Below are 24342 nucleotides of genomic sequence, written 5' to 3'. Positions count from 1 at the left end.
TTATGGTATTAGTTACCCAATAAAAGTGGGGTTAATTTTACAACCCAAGTAAAATTTAAGCCAAAAAGGCTTCAACATTGCTCCAGGATTTATGAAAGTAAACATGTGGAGTGCTTGGAGGGTTTTGCAACATTAAAATTTCAGTGTCTTTATGTCAGGTATATGATATATTCATTTGTGTGCACACTTAAAGGTTAAGTTGTTAAGAGCTTTGCAGGACAAACTATTTTCGGGACTAAACTGAAGATACTCCCTCCACCTCGACCTTCAAAACGACTGTCTTAGTGACTAGGGAGTAGAAGGCAGCTGAAACTAGTGTCTTTTAATGATCAGCTCTATCAGATTTTTTTCACCTGGCTTCCTGTTACAGTGGGCTCTCCAGACTCCTGCACGGAAGCCCCAAGTGCAGAAGTCCAGGGCCGTATAGCACTGATCACAGTCGATTTTACAAAGTAGGAGCTTAGCAAGTAATGGTCCTTTAAATTTCATGTCTTCTTTGGTAATTGCAAGTACTTTAATAATCATCGTATACTACCTCTATGTAGTACTTTTAACAAGGTTTTCCATTATTTGATCGGATCCTCATGACTTTCCCTTATAGGACAGAGGGGTCACTTATTATCTTCATCTCATAGATAAGAAAGCCATCGCTCAGAGGCCTCAGAGAGCTTGCCTAAGGATATGCAAATGTTAAAGCCAGGGGGAGAATTTTGTTCTTCTGAATTTTGCTCTAAAGTACTTTAACTTAGGAGGAACCAGAGAGGAAAAATGGTATTTTGTTCTGACGATGTATTGATTCAGGTCACCTCTGAAGCCGGGTCAACAGGGGAGCAGCGTCCAGGGTGGAATCAGCGTGGTGGGTAACCTGTGGCTTGGCTGTGGTCTGCTTTTGAGAAGCAGCTGGATGTTCTGTGTTCCATGTCTTGTGCTCATTGTAGGCCCTTGTGGGAGGTTATGGCCTCCGTCCTTTCAAGCTGAACCTGCCATCTTGGGCCCTAATCTCCAGTCTTAGGTCTCCAGCCATTTGCCACACTGTCACTAATCACATAGCTTCCTGGTGTCCCCTGTCTTCAGAATAAAACCAACACTCCCCCTCCCTGTCTTTTTTTATTATTATAATTTTGAGGCAGCAAAATTTTTAAAAGATTATTTTTAAAAGTTTTAGGGGATCATGAAAGCAAGAATTCCATTGACGTTTTCTCTAGATTTCCTGGGATTTAGTGACTCATTTGAAATTGTCCAGTCCACAGTTGGCCCTAGACCCCTCTCTGCAGGGCAGAAAGAAGGGGTCTTAAGCAGGGATGAGCCACATAGCTGGATGCCCTCTGGGTTCTTTACAGCTCCACCCAGCTCCACCCCAGGAGCCCCCTAACTGACATATCAGTGGGAGTGGATCTTGCGGATAATGCGCCCACGCCTCTGTAGCAAATGAAGCAGAAAAAATCTTGCTTAAAAACAAAAAAACCCCAGTAGAGCGTGTGCCCAAATCCCCAACTCATTTCCTCTTCACTCTCACAACTACATCTCCCAGCCCACCACCAGCTGCGAAAATAAAAGTGTTTTCTCCCACATTTAAGGACGATTTTGTGCTCCAGGATAATTTTCTGGGGGTGAAGGGAACTTGACCAACGTGACCAACAGATGTTTGAAATGATGGATGGAACCAAGGAAAATTCTTGAGGCTACTGTGCCCGACTTCGCCCCCTAGCGACTGTTTCGGGCATCGCGCAGTCAGAACGCACTGCCTGTGTATGTGCTTCGTCCGCTGATGCCTTTGCTCTGTTTTTAGAGATGAGTACGAAGAAGATGGATTCTGTCAGCCGTACCGAGGGATTGCATGTGCAAGATTTATTGGCAACCGCACGGTGTACATGGAGTCTTTGCACATGCAAGGGGAAATAGAAAATCAGATCACAGGTAGGTAACACCAATGAAATTGTCTTGATACCTTGAATAACTATTTTGCTTACCAAAAGTTTTCTTGAGCTCTTCTCTTGACAAAGGATTAGGCTCGGCATAGGGGTTAGGAGCAGGACCATAAAGAATCATGAGATAGGATCTCTGTGCTCTGGAATTTACATTAGAATAATTTATTGCAGGTTGCTCTTAGAGGAAAAGGAAGCTTTGAGAAGTCTCACATTCATTCAAACACTCAATAAATAGTATTGAGTGCTTTTGGCGTACAGGGAGCTGGGCTGGGCGCTGGGGATGTGACGGGGTGGCGAACAAGCCAGGGACGTCTCTGCCCTCACAGAGCTTACTGTTTGAAAGCAACATGGTATAGATGTTAAATTTAGAGAATGAATTTGGAGTGTAGAATTCTGGACGCTGATCCCAGTATTGCCATTACTGTGACTTTGGGGACATACCTTACTCTCCATGAAAATCTTTCTTCATCTGCGAAGTGAGTGAGGAGGAGAGATGATCGTAGGTCTCTTCCAGTTCTGGCTTTCTAGACTTTACCCTTCATTTTTCTGAATTGAAAGTATCTTTTTAATGGAAATCTAATAGTGAATCATTCTGGCACACGTGAGTTAGTGGTGGAGACCCCCTTGTACGATTTTGCACACCTAGTTCTTGGACCTCTCCCATTAGTGTAGTTGTGATGCCTCTGTGTCTTGCACCCTTGTAAGCCATTAAAATTGTCTTTATGAGATTCTAATAAGGTTGCCAGCTTTAGCAAATAAAAATACAGGACACCCAGTGACATTTGAATTTCAGATAAACAATGAATAATATTTTAGTGTAAGTATGTCCCAAATGTTTATCTGAAATTCAAATGTACTGGGTGCTTTGTAGTTTATCTGGCAACCCTAGGATTTAAGAGAGGCGAGAACAAACCTGGGCAGGCACAGAGAGCAGCAGAAACCATGTCCTGTGAGGAATTTGAAAGGACTAAGAGGGGCTGGGGAGCTGTTGAACCTGGAGAAGCAACTATAGGAAGATGTAGTTGCCACTTGCGGAAGCCCTCAGCCTTTCAAGAGGAAGGACTCCGTGAATTCCAGAGAGCAGACATGGGACTGATGGGGAGGAGCTGTTGAAGGCACATTTCAACCTAATATAAGAACTTTTTTACTAACTATTCACAAAAGTAAATGGGAGTTCTGATATAAATATTGAGTTACCCATTTATAATAATCCTCTCAGACATTTTCAAGCTACATCAGCTTACTGGAAAGTATTATAGTCAAAAAAAATCCATTTAATTTTGTTTAACCCAGCATTTCCCAAACTTGTTTGGCTATGGAACCCTGGTTTCTCAAACACTATTAATATACTACAGAATTAGTGTTCTGAGGAACACACTTTGGGAAACAGTGTACCAACAGCCTCGCAGGCTGCCTCGTGAGGTATAAGCTCCTTGATGGAGGTAGGCAGAGGGAGGCTGGTGCTCCTTTTATGCACGGATCCTGCACTGGAGAAGAGCTCAGGCTGAGCGACTGCTAGCAATCTATGAATCACACTGGAACAGCTGGGTTATGCTCTTTGAGAACTGCCGAGTGAGTGGCCTCATTTTCAGAAGATGGAATAGAAAGTATTCAAGCCACAAAGAAATTAAACAAGTTACCAGCAACTCTGAGGCAGACCCAGAACTCAGTCCCGTGACCAGGCTCAGCCACCACGTCAAGCCAGTTCTGCCCGCAGCTGTCAAATGTTTTAGAAACCTCCCAAGCCCATAAAAAGTACCAGATGAAGCACATAGTTCTGTTGCTTTGTAGTAAAAATGAAAAATACATTGTACTTTAACCTAATTAATTCTTTTTATTAGGAAACGGTACATATGTAACTTAATCCTGTTTTTTTAACTTTGTAGTCGAAACGGTTTTTTTCAAGCCAGTGAAAGTAAGCCGCTTAGACATCTGAAATGAATCTCCTTCCCCCGGCCTTGTCTGTGTGAGCCCTGCAGATTCCGTCCCATGTGCGTTTGTGGCTGCTATCTGTTGACTAGATAACCGGAGGAGATAAACCCTGGTCCCACGAGTTAATCCCTGTGTTTGTCTTCCAGCTGCCTTCACCATGATCGGCACCTCCAGCCACTTATCTGACAAGTGTTCTCAGTTCGCCATCCCCTCCCTGTGCCACTACGCCTTCCCCTACTGTGATGAAACCTCGCCCGTCCCAAAGCCCCGTGACCTGTGTCGCGATGAGTGTGAAATCCTGGAAAATGTCCTGTGTCAGACAGAGTACATTTTTGCGAGATCCAATCCTATGATTCTGATGAGGCTGAAACTGCCCAACTGCGAGGATCTCCCCCAGCCCGAGAGCCCCGAGGCTGCCAACTGCATCCGGATTGGAATTCCCATGGCAGATCCTATAAACAAAAGTAGGTGGTGGCCCCTGACCCTCTGTGCTGCCTTGGGGGCCGGCAGCCCCTGGCACAGCAAAAACTGGACCTTGATGCACATAGTGATTCAGATTGGTGTCAGGTTACCTTCCAGTGGGTAATACCACGTGGGGGCTGAGCCTTCAGTGGAGGGTTAGATGCAGTGCCCACCTTTAAGAAGCTTCATGAAGATAATAATTTAAAAATATGGTTGCTGGTTCCTCAGTGACATAAAAATAGAATTACCATATGACCCACTAATGCCACTCCTGGGTGTATACTCAAAAGAATTGAAAACAGGTGTTCAAACAAAAGTTTTACACAGTGTTCATAACAGCTCTATTTAAAGTAGTTAAAAGGTGGAAGCACCCCAAATGTCCATCAGTGGATGCCTGGATAAACAAACTGTGGTACATCTACATAATGAAATATTATTCACCCATAAAGAAGAATAAAGTCATGTTACATGCCACAACCTGACTGAACCTTGAAAACATTAGGATAGCAAAAGAAGCCAGACAGCATTGTATGATTCCATTTAAGTGAAATATCCAGAACAGACAAATCCATAGAGACAGAAGCAGATTAGTGATTGCCAGGGGCAGGGGGCAGGAGGGAGTGGGGAGTGACTGCTTAATGAGTATAGGGTTTCCTTTGGGGTGATATAGGTGTCCTGAAACGAGATAATGGCACAGGTTGCACAGTATTTTGAATGTTCTAAATGCACGAATGGTAAATTTTATGATATGTGTATTGTAGCACAATTTAAAATATATATATATGAGGCCTTGCCTCCATCCTCCATCCTCTCACCATCAACAAATGACTGTTCCTCTGTACGTTTCCCATTCATCTAGACTTAAACTCACTGGTAATTTTTAGTTTCCTTTTGGTGGTTAATACTATTTTATTAGTTAAATAAGTTAATGCATCTAAAATGCTTAGAACTATGCTTAGCACGTAATAATAGCAACATCATCATCATTACTATTATTACTGTCGTCTTATCAGTAGCCCTCCAAATCTCCATTTATTTCTACTCCATAGATTTTTGCAGTGCTTTCACGGAACAGCCCTGTGGCCACCAGGGAGGAGTCCTTGCTAGGACCCGCTTCTCGAGGGTGTCCAGTCCCTCAGCACAGAGATGGCCCTGACTCCTGTTAGAAACCCGTAATTCCCTGCCCCTCATGAACGTTTTCTGTGAACTAGATTCTTTATCACATAGTGCGTGTCTAAGGCCATCAAGCAGAAATGGAAAGAATGGTTTCACTTGAACCTTCCCTGACCCCTTCCCCAGGAAATTACTCCTGTGCCCCCAGGTCCCGCCCAGTTCTGATTATTTCTGTGTTCAATGTTAAAAATACTTGTGGATGACTGGTTTTATTCCTGAAGCATAAGCTTTAAATCCTCCCTGGAATGTAACTGCACAGCAGGCCCTGTGTCCCGGCCCAGCAAGCAGGGAGACTGCCCGTGGCCCCTGACCTGTGGGGGAGCCTTGGCCGGAGGTCAGTCGCACGGCCTCCCTCCAGAAACCACTGGCTGGGCGCCCCAGCAGCTCCTCTCTTTCTTCCTCAGTTCGGGCTTTTCTTTTGTGTTTCTCAGATCACAAATGCTACAACAGCACAGGCGTAGACTACCGGGGGACCGTGAGTGTGACCAAGTCAGGGCGCCAGTGCCAGCCGTGGAATTCCCAGTACCCGCACACGCACACCTTCACCGCCCTGCGCTTCCCGGAGCTGAACGGGGGACACTCCTACTGCCGCAACCCGGGGAACCAGAAGGAAGCGCCCTGGTGCTTCACCCTGGATGAAAACTTCAAGTCTGACCTGTGTGACATCCCAGCGTGCGGTAAATAGCGCCTCGTTGCCTTGAACACCTTCAATCAGGTTTAAAGATCCCCACTCCATCCCGTTCCCTTAGGAGAATCAGATAAGGGGGCAAAGGGAATCGATAGTGTCTGATCTCAAACTGTGTTCTAGGATAGATAAACCTTGCTGTTTCCACATAAAACACCTTGTGGAACCAAAGTACACTCTCAAGGAGTAAACTGCTTTTATTCCTGCAGCCGATGTGTCAGAGGGAGTAACAGGCACGGGTGACCCAGCTTATCACAGTCATCCGTGCAGAAAAGACGTTACCCACAACCGTCATGTCCCAGTGCACCTTTTTAGCACAACAGGTGGATGGGAAGCAGAAAGGGAACTGTTTTCCCTGTATCCTTGAGAATACCCAGGAGGTGGGATGAATCTGCAGCCATCACTCAGTCACCCAGGGCAATCTGGATAGACTGTGTCCTTTGTCTCATCCTTTCATACTGCAAAAGTATAGAAAGAAAATTAAATTCCTGGTCACTTTGTTCCTTTTTCTAGAAAATGTTTGGAGGGTAGGAGAGAGAGAAGGAAATTGTTGGTGAAACCTGGAGTTTGGGACTATTTTAGAATTGATTCATCTTTCTGATCCTAGTTCTCATAGATAATATCAGCTGGGTTTCCATAGTGGGAGGGTCGGGATTCACTGCTGGGAAGGCCACAGCAACAAAATGGGGACAATAATGAAATACACCTGGGCTGACTGTGCGCATAAATGGGTTGTTATCTGAAAAACCCTGTGATATCTGGAAGATAGTCAATGTTTAATGAATGTTATCTGTTATAATTGTTAATAGTCAATAGTAAAGAGGAATCTATTATCATTAATATATAGTCTACATACATAGAGGATGCTCACTCTCAGTTTAGCAAATATTGTTCAAGAGCCTGCTCGGGAGCAGGGGGTTGAAAGAGGAATGAACCGTGATTCGCGTTATCACAATCACAACTCGGTGTGTATGATACGACGGAAGTCAGCACAACGGTTGTGGAGCAAAGAAGAGGAAGCTAAAACATGTAAAGAGGTCCATAGGAAAAGGTAATAAAAATACTAAAAAGAACCCTTAGTGTTGAAAATTTGGGGAACTATTATTTTACAAATTCATTCTTGCATGTTACCTGTTTCTAAATTGTCTTCTCTTGCAAAATGGTTTTCTGGATGGTTGAACAAGCCAAGCTTGAGAAGAACGTGCCCAGACCCTTTTGTGTTGCTGGGCTTTAAAATGCCTTCCCCTGCAGTGTGAAGAACAAATTATGAAGTAAACTCTTTCAGAGCCGCCACTGGAAACTTCGAAGCAAATTATCTTGTGTTTTTTAAGTGGTTTGCACTTAATAATTTATGACTTTTCCCACATGCTATATTCAACGTTAATAGGAAAGGAATAAAAATAAAATGTAGATTTATGATCATTTACTTAGTTGCCCCACCCCTTCTCCTAAACCAAGTCAGGTACAAAGATCTGCAGGAGAGCCAAGGATAAAAGCAATACTTGTGAGCACCTTCCATGTGCCACGCAGGGCACCTGGGGTTCTCACAGGCTTGTGCATCCTCACCTCACTGTGACAGGTATTAGTAAGCCTGTTTGCTGATGGAGAAACTGAGGCTCAGAGAACCTCAAAGTTGCCCAGCAAGTAAATGGCAGGTCTGTCTGACTCCAGCCTCCTCTTGTTGCTCTGCACTGCTGTCTCAGGATACTGATGTGTGTCCTCAAGGAGACCAAACGTTATTTTAAGGAAAAAACATTGTTTACTCCACTCCGGGAGAATGCCGTTGTCCTTTAGCTGACTTCTGGCCCTAATTTCCAACTAATGCCTAGCAGAAATAGGGAGGTAATTTGGTCATAAACTGGAAGATTTGTTGATAATCTTATTATGATTAGTTTAAGTCAAGACTGTAACTTATACCTAGAAAGTATTGGTTTTCATTTCAATGGCCTTCCTGAAGCAGTCAGACCCAACACACACTCTGAGGGATGAAAGACCCTGACAGCGAGAGAAAGATCACCTGCGTCTCAGTACACCTGCCATGAGCCCGCCGGTGCTGTACGCTTTACGTGTTCATCTCCATTTCAAACTCATAACCACACTGGGGGGTGGGCGTTATTAACGTCTTCCACTGAGGTTCAGAAGGGCTGAAGGACTCGTCTGAATCACACTGCTGATGGGACTGGACCGTGAGCCCTCATCTATCTACGTATGGCTCTGACCACAATCAAAGCTCGTGCTCCTTCCCAAACACTCTGCCTTCTCCCATTTAAAGATTCTTCAGAAATAAATAAAAGAATGCCAATAGCCTCAACCTCTGCATTCCAGTATACTGATTCCCATAATATCATATGACATCAAAAAAATGTTCCTTTGCTGGTGAAGAAATCCATCATAGTATTGCTCAGTATATTATTATAGCATTAATCAGGACAGTGGTGTGGAAACCTTCAGAATATTTCTTTCCAAATGTCAGTCTGCAGAGGACAAAGTTAAAATTCTGAGGACTAGTTAATCTAGTCATATGAGAGAGAAATTTAGATGAAAGTTAAATTTAGAGATGACAAGGCAGTTTTCACCACTTACAATAATAATTTTTTTAAAAAAAGAACATTTCATTTTGAAAGGAAACAGTTCCTCTTGAATTCTTCAGGCCAATCTTCAGGCCAAGCCACAAATACATCCGTTAGAGGAACAGGGATCCTTGACATGTGATCAATAAGAAGCTTCCGAGAGGCCAGTGGCTCCCAGAGAGAGAGTTAAAGAAGAACAGGTCAGCATCAGCTGTTGTTACAAGGCAAGGCTTCTCGTAACTGCCCCTTGACAGCCCGCCTCTGACAAAATAATCACAATAGAGTCCTACCTTTATAACACTTCTTTACAGCATTTGATTTTTTTTCTCATTTCAAATTTCTCATTTCAGGATTTACAAAAATCCTGAAAGATAAAGTAGGAATTTCCTGCCTTGTTTGACCATATGGGAAAACCAAGGCCTAGGAAGGTGGTGGGACTGACCCAAGATCACAGGTTGGTTAATGGAAACCAGGTCTCCTGTCCCTAGGGCCACTCACCGCTCTTTGTTCTGTACCAGTGGCTCTCAAACAGGGGAAGTCTGGCCTTCCAGGGAACATTTGACAATGTCTGGAGATATTGTGGTCATCCCAACTGGTGGGGTTGGGGGATGCTACTGTCAGGTACTGGGTAGAGGCCAGGGATGCTGCCAAACACCCAGAATGCACAGAACAGCCCCCACAAAGAATTATCCAGCCCAAAATGTCAATAGTGCCAGAGGTGAGGAACCCTGAGACTGGATAGGAGGTATACGATTTAGGCTATAGAATAGAGTATATTGTATATATTGTATAAATTATACAGTTTAGACTATAGAATAACAATAATATTAAATAGCAGTTACCATTTATGAGTGCTCACAAAGAGCCAAAGACTATGCTGTTTTCTATGCATTCTCTCTTGTATGATGGTTCTATAACCCCATGAGTTGGGCTTTATTCTGCCTAAGAAAAGAAAACTGAGACTTAGAGAGGGTAAGTAACTTGTCCAAGGCCGCATGGTTAATAAGAAGTGGACCCAGGACTCAAACCTAGAGCCAGTCTTTTACACTCCATGATTTATGTACGTAGGTGAGTATGTTTGTGTGTGTAGATAGATAGGTAGATAGATAGGCAGGTAGGTAGATGATAGATACTGAGAATAACTTTACATCTGACAACGAGTTGTAAGCTCGTGGGGCAGATTTGAAATCAATCCTTTTTCTCCTCCCTCCCAAATGGCTTGGAGTCTCATGGGAATGTTCCTGCATTCTTTAGTTAAGTCAAAGTTAAGGAGATTTCAAAATCTCTGTGGGGTTTCTCATTTTCCTACTGATAACTTTTGTTTTCATTTCAACTAAGTAAGGCTAAAAGAAGTATAGGCCTAATTAAATGCAGAATGTGAGCCTTTGTTGTACTTTCTGGAGTAAAGGCACTTGAGAACGGTCTGCTGCAGATCATTTTATCTGTGAACTTTAAGATAGAAATAAAATTAAACACAACCAAATATGTCTGTTGTGAATCCTGGGAATTGGCTCGGCTGGGACTGTGTGCACGTGCCCCGGCAGTGCTTGAAGAAAGAGAAGAACAGAGGATAGTTTGGACAAGACCTGACCTCCCATCCTCCCTGCCTTGTCTTTCCTATCCCAGGCATCTAACAAGGAGAATGGTTAACTATTAAGTCACTCACTGAAACCAGTATGTGTCGGGCTTCTTCTCTGTTTCAGACTTTATGAACAAGCCAGATCAGACGTGCCCTCGTGTACCTTACAATCTAGTAAAAGAATCAGATGAAAAAATAAATATCACATTAAGCACAGTCATATAGTTCCCAACAGTTACGCTCTGTTATGTGCTTTGCATTTTAACAATGACTGCTGTTCGTTGAATACTATGCTAAGTTCTTTACACTGGCGTCTGGCCTACAACCTAGTTGATGCTCAATAAAATGTGTTGAATTGATTAATCCTCGTAATAACCACAGGATAAAGGTATTATCTCCATTTTTACTAAAGCCAAGATTCAAAGCAGGTCCCCCAGACTGTAGGTCCAGTCTTCTGTCTATCATGCCACAACTACTTGAAGAACAAATTCTAGATTATTCAAAGGAACAGACATTCCTTCACCATCTTCCTCTTCCCATTGATGATTATGAACTCTCTAGGTCTTTGGGACGCTGTCCACTGATTTTCTCATTTTCAGCTCCATGGACGCAAAAACGGAGCCCCCAGCCACAGAGACATCTACCCCGAGGGCCAGGAAGCTGCACCTAGCCTCAGCGCTGATGTGCACTCGCTCCCTCCGCTGTTCCATCCAGGCCTCGCCCTGTTCCCGTTAAGTCGGCTCTCCTCCGCTCCCCGCAGCCCCAGGTCCGCAGTCCTCAGAGTTGGCCAACTTCCCTGAGATCCTGCCTGCAGACCTCCGTTCACCACGCTTTCACCTCCAGTCACTGTGGCCCCCTTCCAAGCCAAATACTGTAGGTTGGGTGGAAACTAAGTCGAAAAAGAAGCCTTTGCCTATGTCCTTTCCAACTGGCACCCCGGCACCCCTCCCAGGTCCACATTTCACCGTGGCCCTTATCGTTGCTTTCCTCTAGCTCGAGGCAGAAGCGTGGAAATGTCCCTTTCTCTGGGAGCTCCTTTTGCAGTGATCTGGTCATTTTACTTTGGCTGTATTCAACCGCACGACTTAGGATGTTTCTCTCCCCAATCATTGAGATCCCCTACTTGTTTCTCTCTTGAATTGTATGGGGAGGCAGAACCTTGATCCTGTTGGTATTTTCATAGTCAAACCTGGCTCATTATTTGCTCTAGATCAAGTCTGGAGAAGGCTAGCATGTCTGAGAAACCAGCTCCACCAAAGAGTGCCCATTGATAAGGAAAGTAGCAGATCATTTGGCTCCATTTGGAGTTTTCACACCTGGCCTGTTGCTTTTGTATTTCCTCTTAAGTCCTTGGCTTGCCGCGGCTGCCAAAGGGCGCGTTGCCCAGTCCTCGGCCTGCATAGCCCTGACTTGTCCCGTAACCTTACAGACTCCCGCCCTGCCTTCTGCTTTGTCACAAGCCATTTTCTCCAGCCTGGTGGTTTACAGTTTGGGGCAAGGCAGATGTTTTCCAGATTGCGAACACTGCAGTTTTTAACTCACTCTGTCAGCAGCCTTCTCCCAGGGTCCATAGAAGACCTGTTGTAAGGCAATTTGTCTTTCAGCCATTTCTTCAAACCAAAATTGAACATTACAGGGAACTGGACGGCAGGGAGGGGGCAGGAGGAAGGAATAGAGCGCTGCTTTGTATGGCTTGAAGCTCTCCAGAAGAGTTATTTTTATGCTACAGAGATTTTCAAGGTGGACTTTATTCTCCAGTCTTTATACATTTTCAACAAAGTAAAGAACAATAGTTAGCCAAAACTTATAACTAAGTCATGTTCCATAAAAATTTTTAACCATAAAATCATTTTCTCTCAAAGGATTTTTTTATTGTCCCCAGTATATGTTGTCGTTTACCCAACGTGTCAGTTGCTCCAGCAACAAGCTTTTGGAAGCCGTGCCTTCCTTGGGCCACTGCCATGCCCATAGGAAATGATCCTTGTCATTTTAACCCTTTGGTGCAGAATTCTGATATAACACCGCAAGGATTGTTGCTGTTGGCTGTGTATCAGTCAAGGTTCTGGCAGGAAAGAAAAAGCACAATCAGACAGACTAAGGAGCATTTTATAAAGAGACTGTTTATAAAGGTGTTGGCAGAATTAGGGGAAACGAGTAAGGTGTAGGTCCCAGGACTGGCAGGAGCAGAAGCATTGCCATCCTAGGCCTGGAGAGTCACGGGAATGATCGGTTATCTTACCTCGTGGAGTAAAGCTGAGGCTGAAGAGAGGGCTGTCCGGAGGCTGTGGCCATTGGTAGAGGGAAGCAGCCAGCCCTCTGCAAGGAGGGAGCCAGGGGACAAACACGGCCACCATACTCTCTTCTTGACCTGGGCAGTTCTTGTCCTGCCACTGCCTCCCCTGGCTGAACCTAACTGGAAGCCAGAGGGCAAGGGTGCCCATTGGTACTGTCCACAGAGGTCAGCCTCAGCACAGAGCCGGGTAGAAATGGGCTGATCCTGGATCCAGTGGGCTGAGGACACTCAGGGAAAGTATTCATCCCTGGCTTTAAATCAATTGCTTTATAAGAGAGTCAGAAGTTCAGTAGGGGTCTAAATAAGATATGTTGACTCAGTTTATAAAATCAGAGAACCTTGGGAGGAACATAGAAATCATCCAGCCTCTGCTTGAACATTGCCAGAGACCTTCAGAGACAGGGACACTGCTCCACCATGAAGTGGCTCTGGGATGGCGCCCACTGCTCAAAACCTGCTTTGTAAGCCAGAAACCAAAACTTGTATGTGAAATCTCCTGATTTTTAAAAAAATGTTGGCCACTAGTTCAAATTAAAAAAAAAAAAACCACCTAATAAGGGACAAGTCTAGGTACTAGATCCAGTTTGTAACCTCTAGTGTGATTTCTCATTCAAATTTGAAGACACTTATCACATCCTTCATTTGATTTTCTCTTTGGTCTAAAGAGCAGGTAGCTCCTCCGTCCTTTCCTTACCCATCCTCCTCATCCTCTGGATGTTTCTCACTCTTTCAGAGCCCTTCTTAAAAACATGGCTCTTAGAATGGAAGACACCTTCTGGTGTTTTTTAACCAGAGCAAGTAGACGAGGACCATGACGTTCTTGCTCATTACTCAGTATTGCTAGTGAAGGGTATTTTGTTGCTGTAAGAGCCATATATGAAATTTTTTGGAGCAATTTCATCTGCTGTTGCTAGGTCCAGCTGAGCCTTCAAGTCTTCATTAAAACTTATTAGTCTTCTTTTGTTTGATTTTTTTGGTTTGGATTTAGTAGATTTGCTTAATCATGGACTTCTCTAAGCAAAGACTTTACCCTAACTGCAAGCTACAATATTTATTTGTAAAACTTCAACTGTTGGTTTTGGGTCACTATTTTAGCCTGTTGTGTATCATCTTCTACAATTTTATTTCTGTAATCAGTTAGATATCTTTCCTAAATTCAGGCCCTTTTCAAGTTTGATAAACATGTGATCTCAAGCAGTTGATGATAATGTTGAACAGGAAGGTTCCCTAAAGCATAGCCATCTACAATTTGATGTTGAGTTGCTGATTAACACCATTAGGGTACAGGCACCATTCACTTGTAATGGTGAATTACAAGTCCACATATGATATTGTTATCAGGCCCTCCATCTTTTGACCATAAGGATATCATGAGTCACTTGATCAAATGTCTTACTAAAGTTTAAATGTGCTTTGTCAACTGCTCTAAAACAATCCTGTCAAAAATGAAAGAAATTTAACTTTATAAAACCTGTTGAATTTTGGTACTTAAAAATTAACCCAATTAAAAAGTGGGCAAAGGACATTTCTCCAAAGAAGATACATAGATGGCCAACAAGCATATGAGAAGATGCTCGATATCACTAGTCATTAAAGAAATGCAAATCAAAACCATAAGGAGACATCACCTCATACCCATTAGGATGGCCACTATGAAAAAAATAGAAAATAGCACACGTTAGCAAAGATGTGGAGAAATTAGAACCATTGTGCACTGTTGGTGGGAAGGCAAAATGGTGCAGCTGCTATAGAAAACAGTATGGGTGTTTCTCAAAAAATTAAAAGTAGAACTATAATATGATCCAGCAATCCCACTTCTGGGTATATATCTGAAAGAACTGAATGCAAGTCTCAAAGAGATGTTTGCACACCCTTGTTCACTGTAGCGTTCTTCACAGTAGCTACGAGGTAGAAGCAAGCCCACCAGTGGATGGATGGATGAAGAAAATGTGGTCCATATACACAATGGAATATTATTCAGCCTTATGAAAGAAGGAAATCCTGTCACATGCAACAACATGGATGAACTTTGATATCATACTAAGTGAAATAAGCTAGTCATAAAAAGACAAATACTGTATGATTCTACTTATATGAAGTATCGAAAGTAGTCACATTCATAGAAACAGAAAGTAGAATGGCAGTTGCCAGGGCCTGGGGGGAGGAGGCAATGGAGAGTTGTTCAGTGGGTATAGACTTGCAGTTTTGTAAGATGAAAAAGTTCTAGAGATCTCTTGTACAACAATGTGAATATACTTAACACTACTGAACTGTATGCTTAAAAATTGTTAAGATGGTAAATTTTATGTTTTTTACCATAATTAAAAATTTTAAATTAAAAAGAAAAGATTAGCCAAACTCTTCTCTTTTTATAGAGGATAAAACTGAGGCCCTGAGAATTTATAGAAACTTTTAGTGAACTCTGGTAAATTCTGGTTACTAAGGTTTTTTTCGAGTTCTCACAGATGAGTTACTGCCCCTAACTTATTGTGGTGAAAACATTTTCTGAAGAGAACATTTTTAATCACTGTAGATGGCCTGTCAGACTCTGTAAGAATTCACTTGAGGAGACACAAGGCAATGGATCGTCTCCTCAGTATTCCTATCATGATGTCCAGAGAGCAAAGGGCTGGCCCAGCTCACCAACGCAGGCCTGCTTACCACCATCTCACCCTCGGCTCCCAGACCTGTGCTTACATATCACAGGGGCAGACTCCTATCTGCTACAGGCCTGCTTATTACGTAGTTTTCAAATAATAAATGGTAGCGATTCCTGTTTGTTCTCTATGGTTTTTAAAATTGTCTCATACAAGATCATACTTTAACTTGTTTAATTTCCTTTGAATTCTAAGGTTCTGTAAGATTTCTTCCCCTCTTTGCCATATTTAAGATCTGAGTGTTTTTTTGCTTTAACTCAAAATAATATCCCAGATGATGTTTTACTTTATAAAAGTACCTCTTGAATGAGAAATTATGTTTACCTTGCTTTAAGCCCCAGGATAAGAAAGAAGTATTTATTATGTTTAATTACTAATCAAAGTATTGAGTATCGTTGTAAAAATAAAATAGGAATGTCAGATGTGAACTGTGATACCAAATTGTTGATTTTTAAAAGGAAATTAACCATGTGGTCAGCACTAAATTGTTGGTTTCAAAAAATCCCAAGTATTTAACTTGATGTAACTAATATGTGCATTTAACTTTTAAACAATTATCCCAAAGTATTAAAAATCTTCACCATTCTCATTTTCAGCCAATTTTCTTTGCAATGCGTTGGAGTGTTCCTTACCCTTTAAAGGAATAGTAAGAATGTGTCTGTTGTTCTAATTTGATTCGTTTTAATAGTATGATCCCCACCAGGTATTAGCCCTCGTTGAGAGGGAACCTTGGAATCTTAAGGATAATGATACAACAACAATTGCATGGAATATTTTCATGTTCGTTAGTAATATGTCTTAATAAGCGTAGAAGCATTGAAGGCAGCAGGCTCGCGTTGCATCCCAGACTCCACCGCTTTCTAGCCTCGTCAATTACTCGTTCTTTCTCAGCATCAATTTCTGTATGTGTAAAACAAGATAACATCAAGTATGGGGTTAAAATGATGAATAAAAATGCTAGGACATTAAAAAGAGGTTGGGCAAATGTTAGTTTTTTAATTTTCCATGCGTAAGGTTAGTTGTCCTGTGGAATGTTTTTATAGAAAGTTTTTTGAGCCGGACACTGACTTGCCTTCTGGCTGAGTGCAGAATGCTGTGTGGGGAAGTCATCGCATTCTGTCGTAGACTTAGAATAGCCCGAATTTGTTTTCTGCATGACCACGTATTGTTCTGCTTGATTATTTCACTTGGCAAGAAGAGGCTGTGATCGTTTGCATATCAGTATAATCAGCAGGAGCCGAGTTTGACTGTACTTAAAGGATTTAGCTTCTTGAAGTTTGTTCTCCCGCAGACCTGCAGGGGGATTGGTCCCAGGCCTCCCGTTTACAATCAAGGGCCTTCCATGGATAATCTGATACGGAATGAGTACAAAATAGACTCCTTTGTCTGCCAGACAGGTGGGAGCCCTACTTTCTCTTGTTGCTGAAAATCTAGGCCAGAAAAATGACTAGCGTTACGTTAGTACTAAATTAGCCTCAGTCCTTCTGTAATCATTACCCTCATAATGATTTCACTGAAAATCCAAGAATAACAAGAGGGATTTACCCCCTTAGGGTACTGGGAAATTTGAAAGTGTTTTATAATGTTAATAATAATCATAGCATCTAACAACTGTGGGGCAGTTTGTAATTTTCCAAGGTTCTTTCATGAACGTTATCTCTCACGTGAACCAAACAAGATTGGGAGAGCAGGCATTATTAGTCCCTTTGAATAAATGAGGAGATGGAGGTCGGAGGTTGTTTCTTACTTCAGGTTATTTAGAATTCCCAGCCCAAAGCTTTGCTCCCTGAGTCCTTGCCTACTCTAAGGGGGAGGGGTGACATTGAGGGATGGAGCTGTAGCAGGTGCTAGAATAGATACTTTCCACGTTACTTCTTGTATTGTTTACAGCGACTCTATGAAACAGGTATTACAATCCCATTTCACAGATGAATTTGCTCAGAGAGGCTACCTGCCTATGAAGGTTACATAGAGAGTGACAAAGGCAGTCGTCAGAGGTTTCTGACTCTAAAACGTACACTCCTTTTTCCTGTTTCATTGTCCCAAAGTGTGTACATGGATAGAGAAGGAGATAGAGAGAGAGCCAGAGATAGAGATTATCTGTCTGTCCGTCTGTCTGTCTACCTATCTGCTAGGCCCTGTGGTAGACACTCTTCCATGTGATTTCTTTCTGTCCATCCACCCACCCACAGACATGCGGACCAATTGTTACTAACGCACCTGAGACGCAGTTCCTAATGATTAGTGATAGGAATGGCCTCCAGAGACGCCCGGGTTACGTGTTTACCTGCCGCACAGTGTACAGCATGTCCGGCAGAGCGTCCGTGTTATTCCCAGCTCTCAGACCTCCCTCATCCTTCCTACCTCTGGGAAACAAGAGAATCCGACCAGGAGAAAACAGGTGCAAAACCACAGCCCTTCTGGAATTGCTGGCAGTGTGGTGTAGCAGCGAGAGCAGGGGTGTGAAGTGAGACCGAGTGAGGCCTCCTCCCAGTGAGCTGGGAGGAGGCCCAGCTTTTGAGTTACTGGCTGCAGGTCCCTGGGCAAGTTACTGCACCTCCCTGTCCCTCAGCTCCCTCCCCTGTGAACATGGGGATAAGGATGTCCCCTGCCTCCTGGGGCAGGTCGTGAGGATAAAGTGAATGAGTTAATAATGAAAAGGGCTTATGACACTGCCTGGCCCATATTAATAATGATGGCTAACACAATTTTGTCCCAGTAGAAAACACTCAATAAATATTAAAACTGTTATTTTTATTATACTCAATAAGCCGAATTTACCCTTTTCTAAGCCACCCTGAGGATTAACCCACAGAGCACAGTCCCAGCACTGGGTTTTAGTGCCCCTTCCTAACTTCTTGAGTTGAGCCTGTTGTCTGGGGAGAAGGCAGATTAATCACTGCTGTATCTCACCACACAGTAGGTTCCCCAGGAAGGTGTGTGCAAGTGGAAACTGTGTGTGCTGTATCCTCACTTACACACACTAGGGAAGCTCACTGTTTAAGGAGCTTTTTGGGTCTCTGCACCACCCTATTCGTACTTCCCTTGTGGCATTTCCAACAACATATTGTAATTATCTTTTCTCTGTTTTCCTTACCAGACCATGAGCCCCTTAAGGGCAAAGGACATGTCATATTTAATTTTATATTCCCAGGACCTAGTATAGTGCTTGGCAGTAGTAGCTTTTGTGGATTGACTTACTGAACAAGTGGGAGGATGAGTGAGGGGATGCGTGGTTAATTCTTTGTTAAGCAAATAATCATCTCTGAGTTTTGTGTCAATCTAAATTTTCCCACTTTGGGTTTTCTTAAAGCAAAATAGCTGATGAGGTTATTGATGATGAGGGCATGTCAGTGTGTCACCCCTCTAATTACTGTCCCATAATTCTTGTGTTTGTTTTACCATCAGATAATTCATTAATGATAGTATATGCCCAAAGTGTTCGGTTTTAAAGGTCAGACTCAAACCAATAAAAAGAAAAGTGTGCCTCATGTCCTTCTGTACATATTATATTCTTTTCCAAGCATTGGTACAGTGGATGTATAAGATTTCAAAAATATACTTCAAAGTGTTGGCACTCATAATTGTTGAGTTCATGTGAAACCATTTAAGAAGAATTCCTGGGTTTCAAAAAAGTGTCAAGTTATACAGTGATGCTGTGCTGGAGGGAATGTAGACACCATCCAAAACAGATATTTCACTTTTATGGATGAGAAAAAGTGAGGCCCAGAGAGGGGAATGATTTGTTCAGGGTCACAGAGCTCATCAGAGACTGAGCTGGCCCTGACATCAGGCCCCCATGTTCTCAGGCCAGTGGCTTTGTGGGACACCAGGATTCTTCAGGGATGTTGATTCTGGAAGATGCAGGACTGGCCTCGTATGTCCAAACCAGCCAAGACGAGGGCATGAATTCTGGAACACCACGTTGTGGTGGTTGAGCTGGGCTGGCGGCGGATGGAAGAGGAGCCCTGTGGTCCACATTAATGCTCTTGCTCGCACACAGTCCATTCACATGGTGTTTAAGTTTTAAGGTGTTAGAGAAATGGGGGTCTGCCACAAAAGAGGCAACATCTGAGGGGACCCACACACGTGCAGTCTTCCTGATGTCCCTCTGCGACTTTTAAACGTTTGAACTTTAAACTTGTAAACCTCAATAAATTATGTTGAACGTTTGATAGAAACACATTGTAATAAGCCATTTTCTTTTTTCTTGCAGTGGATTTGTGTGTATGGGAGGATAGGAGCAGGTCGTTTTAAACTATGCGATGTAATATTATACATGTTATTTGAACTAGTGTAACTTTTGCTCTTTTTCGTTTGTGCACCCAGATTCAAAGGATTCCAAGGAGAAGAATAAGATGGAAATCCTGTACATACTGGTGCCAAGTGTTGCCATTCCTCTGGCCATCGCTCTGCTGTTCTTCTTCATCTGTGTCTGCCGCAACAACCAGAAGTCTGCATCGCCGCCTGTGCAGAGGCAGCCGAAACACGTCAGAGGTCAAAATGTGGAGATGTCAATGCTGAATGCATATAAACCCAAGGTAAAAGTAGCAGGACAGAGCTGCGTTTATGCTACAGGCTTCGGGGCAAAGCAAAACTTAAACCTTCCCAAGCTTGGAAATCAGGGGATGCCGAGTCAGAGTTTCATAAGCACTGGAGGTCGTTTTCGGCATAACCATCTATCTCTAACTTGAACACACTTTCATAAGTGCATCATTTCAGTGTTGGGCCAGCCATTGCGCTGCCTTACCGTGGAGTTTGGGCTAGAAGGAGTCCTTAGGAGATCATCTCAGAATGCGAGCTATTTTTCAAAATTTCAAAGAAGGAAATTCCATACTCTTCCAATCAAAATGAGAGAGGTGAACACAGAAATCCAACATTGTTTACTAACTTCACTGTCAAAAAAAATCCTTTTTATTGCACAATAATGTGCACATATTTAACACTACTGTACCCTACACTTAGAAAAGGGCAAATTTTTGGGCTGGCCTGGTGGCGTAGCGGCTAAGTGCGTGCGCTCCACTTCGGTGGCCTGGGGTTCGTGTGTTCGGATCCCGGGCCCGCACCAATGCACCGCTCGTCAAGCTATGCTGTGGCGGCATCCCATATAAAGTAGAGGAAGATGGGCACGGATGTTAGCCCAGGGCCAGTCTTCCTCAGCAAAAAGAGGAGGATTGGCAGCAGATGTTAGCTCAGGGCTAATCTTCCTCATAAACAAAAAAAAAAGCAAATGTTATGTATGTGTTTTTTACTAAAACAAAAAAAAATTCCTTTTTATGCCTAACTTAAATCCTTTTCTCTTTGGCTTAAGTGTGTTTTAAGAGAGGTGTTGTCCTTCCCATAATCTTTGAGTGCTGTTTTATGATAGTCCACCTTGGCCCTCTCCTCTCTGTGCTAAATCAATCCACCTCCTTTTAGTTTTTCCTGCACATCTTTCAACATTTGGGTTGCTCAAGGTCCTGGCAAGAACCCAGGGTCACTGGCCCTTTCCTTAAATGGATCACATGCACCACATCTTGGAGCTGAAATACAACAGAGGCTTTCTCTCCGGAAGGCCAGCGCCTCAATCCTAGGCCTCTCGGCAAAGAGATTGCATTTAAATAATTTAGGATTCTTGCATCCAAAAGACTGTCTTTTCTTCTTGTTCCAACTCCATAGGAACATTCATTCAACAAATATTTATCTTCTCTTTGGGTTAGTGACCATATTATTCTTTTGCCCCATATGAAGAGGAAATGCATCACTTTTAATAAAATTTTAGGAAAAAAGAAGTCTTCACACTCAAATGAACTAATCCTTTTTTTCCCCAATAAGTAGAGAAGCACAATGGGGACTGACACGTAGCCCTCATTTTATTTTATTCTGCTTTGCTGTGGGATTTTTTTTTTTTTATTTAAAAAACCTTAAAATGTTTTTCTATTGTAAAGTCATATTTGTTAGTAAGGTTTTTTGGGTTTCTTAAATGCTAAAAATTCATTTTTAAATATTCTGTTTCTAACAAAACCACTGTTCTTTTAAGTGTGAATTTTTACCGTGAAAAACCCACATACCCTGAAGACCATCGAGTTCATGAAGTGGCTGGGGGATGCGTGGGGTAGAGGTTCCATTCTTTTGACATCCTGGCTGCGAGCTAGCCGACTTACATACATTATGGCATTTTAGGTAATATCACACTTGATCCTTACAAAGGCAGTGGAAGAAAACAGAGGGGTTAATATTATTGTGCCTTCATGAAGGAACTTCTAGGTGACGTTGCATGTGTCCCATGACTTCAAGCTTAGTGCAATCATCTACGTTCTATGAGAATCTTTCCCTGTCATTGCTGTTATTAAATGTTGAGAAGACTTAGAAATGCCAGAAATCTGGGGAGAAGAGAGACCCAGATCAGTTAAGTTACAGCTCTCACTGTGTAGCAGCCACCATCCTGGAGAGGTGGGCTCCTCATTCCTATGGCAGGAACCAATGAAAGAGTCACTTCCATTTGGGAAAATTATCCATTTTGTCGGTCAGCCTCTATCTGCAACTCAGTTCCATTTTTAGGGGAGATCTGTTTGCAACACATGATGTCCACCAGGCACGATGTTCTAGATTTCTGCAGTCTTTCAAGTAAACATCTCAGAGAGCTTTGTGGCATAAATAGAGAAAGCTAATCTATACTGATTGATACAAATCGTCAAGAGCTGTACGGGGAGTCTTGCGTTCATTATCTCGTGGATTTGCCGCCTCTGATGCCAGGTGGGTATTGTTATCACTGTTGAACAACCAGGGCAGCTGAGATGCGCTGATTAAGTAACTTGCCCGAGGCCAGAGAGCTAGTAATTGGAAGAGAACAGTGTGAATACAGGATTTTTCAGCTCTAATTAAAGCCCTTGCACTAGCCCACCCCCATGATAACTTTGTCACAGAACAAATCATGTTGGGAAGGGGAAGAGGGGGTCAGGCAAACAACCATATTGGATTCCATGTGTTGGGTTGGGACTGACCACAGGCATCCCCCTGGCTTGTGACAAATCCTTAAGAGGCCTGCAGAACAGTCCCAAGCCTGAGCGACAAAGCCGCAGGCCTGCCAGGGACATGTGAAATTTGGCAGAGCAATAATACCATATAACATCAATAACTATCCTCCATGGTCACATAGAGGCGAATGGAAAATATACTGGCATAAAGTTTCCCAAAGACTTTGTAAAGTAAACATTGTTTTCATCCTTTCTGGATCGTTTCTGAAGTGTCCCTTGCAAAGTCTCCCAGGGTCCAGATTCCTCCCACACAGGCCTTGGATTTAGCCTTCACCAGCTCGCAAGCGGTTCTGAACCAGCCTGGAAGCTGGGAGGCTCTCGGATATCGGACTGGGTTGAGGCAGGAAAGGACACAACAGAAACACAAGCTGACTTGTTCCCTTCCTCTCCTAAGAGATTTGGCTCCAGTCAAATGTGAGTTATTCCGTTGTTTGTTTTGGTTCTTACTGAGCGCCTTTCTTGGAAAAAGCACAAAGGACTTCGTAGACCTTAAAGAAAATTCCTAAATGCAACCAGTCAATCTTTGAAAGGTCGCTGACACATAAATATTACGTGTACCTATAAAATCTAAAAGGAAGGGACACTCATAAGAAAGGAGGAGAAAAAGTCCTTAAAACAAACACCCTGCCGGGGCAAAATTGAAAGGATATCTGGAGGCTGGAAGAGAAAGGAATGAAGGACAGAGGCTGTTCTGCCTTCTTATTTCTCCTTGGCCAGTTCAAAAGTCAAGAGACTCCAGGATTCTTATTTATCCAAACCTTCAAGGTTTCAACTATCTGTTTCCATCTCTCTCTACTTGCTGAGCTGCGGAAACCCCTCCAGTGTTTGGATTAAGGAGAAGAGTGTCCTCTGGGAGATTGGAAATCCACATCCTGCAGAGGGGACCACGGGCAGCCACAGACAGACTGGCTGATGGGACCCGGCGTGAGTCCCCAGAGAGGTGGATGGTGCAGTTGGAAGTTACAACTTCTGATCTTTGGGGACAGAAAGCCAGTGGACCGGAGAGGCATCTTAACTCTGAGCCTCCAGCAGTCAGGAAATGGGGATGCTCCCCTGGCTCCGGCGCCAGCTGCCCTGTGGCCCTGAGAAGCCACTCAGCCTCTCTGAGTCTGAATTTTCTCAGCTGTTCAGAGGAAGAAGTAGACTGTGTTCATGGAAAGGACTGTTAGATGATTATCTGTTTATTTTGTTCAGCAAAAGATTTCAAGCCATTCACTTGGATTTGATAATCTCCTATCTTTTCCATCTTTAAAATGAAACCCTCCTATGAGTACTGTAGTGATGCGTGAACTAAGTAGGATTTTTCTTTGTTGCATTATGAATTTTACAATCAGAGTGGGTGTTTTGTAAGCGTACTGTGGAAAATGGACCTTCTCCGAGACGCCTGGAAACCCTAACTTCGCTTGTCCCTGATTCTTTCCCTTTGCCTCTCCCCTTAGCTGCCCCCATGCTCCCACTGTCATGTGTCTGTGGGGCATGCTCCTTGGGGAGGTGGAAAGGGGGCAGACCCCACTCAAGCACGGGCTGGGCCCCGTTCTGTCCTCCTTCTGTGACTCACCAATGTGGGGTTTCTGCGTGCAGGGAGGCTGAGGGCGGAGGAGTTTGGGAATAAGAAACAAGGACGAGTCGCGGGGGAGGCCAGCCGGAGGCTGACGGGCCTGTGTCAGGCTCCCGCAGCTCCCAGCCGAGAGAAGGACATTTGGGGGATGGCAGGATTTGCTGAGCTCTCTGAAGCTGGGGGCCACGTTTTATTTCTCCGTTTACTCTCATCTCTCGCCAGCTTCTCTGCTCCTTCACTTCCAGGCAACTCATCTCTCGTCTTCCTTTCCAGACACAGTAGTTTCTGGATGTGCTGACACGAGACGGTGTTCTCTGGGCCTGTCCCTTTGGCCAGCAACACGCTTCCATCTAAAAGGCCCTGCTCTGGTCTGGCTACCCCTCTTAAGCTCTGTCCTTACCCGGTGTCACCACACGTGGGGTTAAAACCTCGTCAGTAACTTTTCCACTCGTTCCTTAGAGCCATTGTCTCCCCAGCTTCTGAGCTCAT

At 43.5% G+C, this 24342-nt stretch overlaps 1 protein-coding gene across 1 annotated transcript in view; it reads left to right on the top strand.

Moving 5' to 3' along the window:
* The window catches only part of ROR1 (ROR family WNT receptor 1), a 375729-nt gene that overhangs the window by 337493 nt on the left and 13894 nt on the right, over positions 1 to 24342 (top strand). Inside the window, exons 5-8 of the mRNA XM_087449539.1 lie at positions 1790 to 1917; positions 4007 to 4324; positions 5927 to 6172; positions 19609 to 19820. Of these exons, the coding sequence (XP_087305665.1) occupies positions 1790 to 1917; positions 4007 to 4324; positions 5927 to 6172; positions 19609 to 19820 (904 nt within the window). The remainder of the gene's footprint in view (positions 1 to 1789; positions 1918 to 4006; positions 4325 to 5926; positions 6173 to 19608; positions 19821 to 24342) is intronic.

This window comes from Ceratotherium simum, chromosome 2, assembly GCF_057802395.1.
Source record: "Ceratotherium simum simum isolate JZ-2026a chromosome 2, ASM5780239v1, whole genome shotgun sequence".
Classification (NCBI taxonomy): domain Eukaryota; kingdom Metazoa; phylum Chordata; class Mammalia; order Perissodactyla; family Rhinocerotidae; genus Ceratotherium; species Ceratotherium simum.
Note: the sequence above shows the minus strand (reverse complement) of the source record. Positions and strands in the feature narration are given on the sequence as shown.